Genomic DNA, 2,137 nt, shown 5'->3' on the forward strand with positions numbered 1-2,137 from the left:
TTTGGGATAGAATATCCCATCAGCTCTGTATCTTTCATTGTGGCGTGGAAGACGCTAAGAGGAACGATGTTGGCAAATCTCTGGATTTCATGGATCACAGCCTTCATGAAGAAAAAAAACGTACACTTAAACTTACATCGACCTGGAGCAGTGTAGGTCTTTAGAAGCCTAAGAGCTCAGCCCATTCCTAAAAACCTCACAGATTCAGCAAACTTGACAATAAAAAGAATGAATGACAACTACTAGAGAAGATATTTTTAGAACTTTTAAAAATTAAAAATGACTATTTTTGTGAAGCAAGATGTGCTTTATGAATTTTACCTTTTGGTCTTTTGCCATTTTTATAGATGAAGGGAGTTGAATTAAGCTGTGACCTTCATCTACTTCTTTAAATGGTTAATGACTGGATCTGTGATGGAAATGAGCACTTTCAGGCCTGAGCTCTTAATTCTCTGCTGTAAAAAAGAATTCTTTCTTTTGATCAGGAGCAAGTCTGATTTGGTTTGATTCATATCAATGCAAGTTAGATCTCTGAGAGCTTGAGGATTATAAAATCATGACTTTTATACTTGAACAAGGTAAGGAAGCAATGGCTATTATGGAAACTATGGAAACAATAGCCAACTGAAGTGGTTTGGTCAGGATGCCTCTTAGACCTCAACTAAGTGAGTACTTTTAGGCATGTCTAAACATAAGAAAGGTGCATGGGGGATCCAAACCAAGTGGCCTGGGAAGAACTCAATCCTTTTTGACAAAGACTAGGAGGTCTGGATTTCTTTGCTGATACTGCCCACTACCCAAAAATAGATAATCAAAAGAAGAAAGCAATAGTTAATGGGCAAAGTGATAGATAAAAGGACAATTAAATGGTAAAATCTGTATGGATTATTAGCACCTGCATGTAAGGCATGTTGTTTCTGTCCTCAAAGCTGACCCGATCCTTGCCCTCCAGCACCAGATCTATCTCTTGCTGACTTCTTTCTTCAGAATCAAATGACATTGGATGTGTTGGAACAAACGTGATAAATACCAAAATAACTACACCTTGAGTTCTATTGGTTCTTAAGCTATACCTTGTATATGTGGATGTCCCATTAGGTAAAGGAAACCTGTCAGCAAAGTGTTGGAAGTGGTGTCCGTTCCAGCAAAATAAAGATCCAAAGAGTAACCAGCCAGTCGATCTTCAGAAAAGGACATATCCGCATTTTTCTATAAACAGCAACAGAAACCAGTGAAATGCAATGCTTCAAAAATGAGTAGTGCATCAGGTATTATCAAAGGAAACCTGAAACCAATGCTAAACACAAGTAACAAATTTCTGTTAAGTATCACTTCAATGACTCAATATAAATATATGAGAAGTAATAAGCTCCAGCTCAAAAAATTAATATATTTAAACAATTCAGCTGACTTAAATTCAAACCATATTTGCGCAAACCTTCTCTAACTCATCCAGATAGCAGTCAACAAAGTCTCTTGGCTCTCCAGTGACTTTGGTTTCCTTGTGTTTTTTCATGATATCAAGAGCGATCCGTTTACAGGTCTGAAAGTAAAACACACACAAAGACAAAAACAGAAGATTTAATTTCATTATTAGCATCTTCTAACTTTCTCTCAGGCAGCATCTTTATTTGGGCAATTCAGCTGAATCTGAATTGCATTTGTTTTACTTGATTTGTTCTGCGGTCTGTCTACAACAAACCATAATTGTTTTTAAAGAAATGATCTACTGAGTTTCTGAAGTGCAGGGTAATATGGCTATGTTTGATTACAAAATACATTCATTTAGACCTGAACTTTATGCTAAAATTTAGAGCCTTAGAGCTTAAGTGGCTTATCCAAAAGCACCCAGTGGTCATTGTATCACTCACGTCCTTTATCAGAATTTGTCAAAACCTAATGGTGCAGAACTTGGAGTTGTTGACTTGGATCCCAGCAGTTACTGACTGACGATTTTGCAGTTCAATAGTGATTCATAGGACACAGAGAATCACCTCTTAACCTGTACAAGGTGTTGCAATGTATTTCCCTACATTAGATCCATTGTACAATTAATGTAGCCACGAGGGGGCCCAAGCCAGGGTCTCATTGTGCCGGTCCCAAGCCCGGATAAATACAGAGGGTTGTGTCAGGAAGG

General features: G+C 37.7%; 1 protein-coding gene across 1 annotated transcript in view; it reads right to left on the reverse strand.

Annotated features, from left to right (window-relative positions):
* The window catches only part of LOC112152622 (cytochrome P450 2F2), a gene marked incomplete in the record, with an annotated part of 9,551 nt that overhangs the window by 1,571 nt on the left and 5,843 nt on the right, over positions 1-2,137 (reverse strand). Inside the window, 4 exon segments of the mRNA XM_024282308.2 lie at positions 1-101; positions 896-981; positions 1,074-1,209; positions 1,439-1,543. Of these exon segments, the coding sequence (XP_024138076.1) occupies positions 1-101; positions 896-981; positions 1,074-1,209; positions 1,439-1,543 (428 nt within the window).

The sequence above is a fragment of the Oryzias melastigma genome, linkage group LG6 (assembly GCF_002922805.2).
Source record: "Oryzias melastigma strain HK-1 linkage group LG6, ASM292280v2, whole genome shotgun sequence".
NCBI classification, from domain to species: Eukaryota; Metazoa; Chordata; class Actinopteri; order Beloniformes; family Adrianichthyidae; genus Oryzias; species Oryzias melastigma.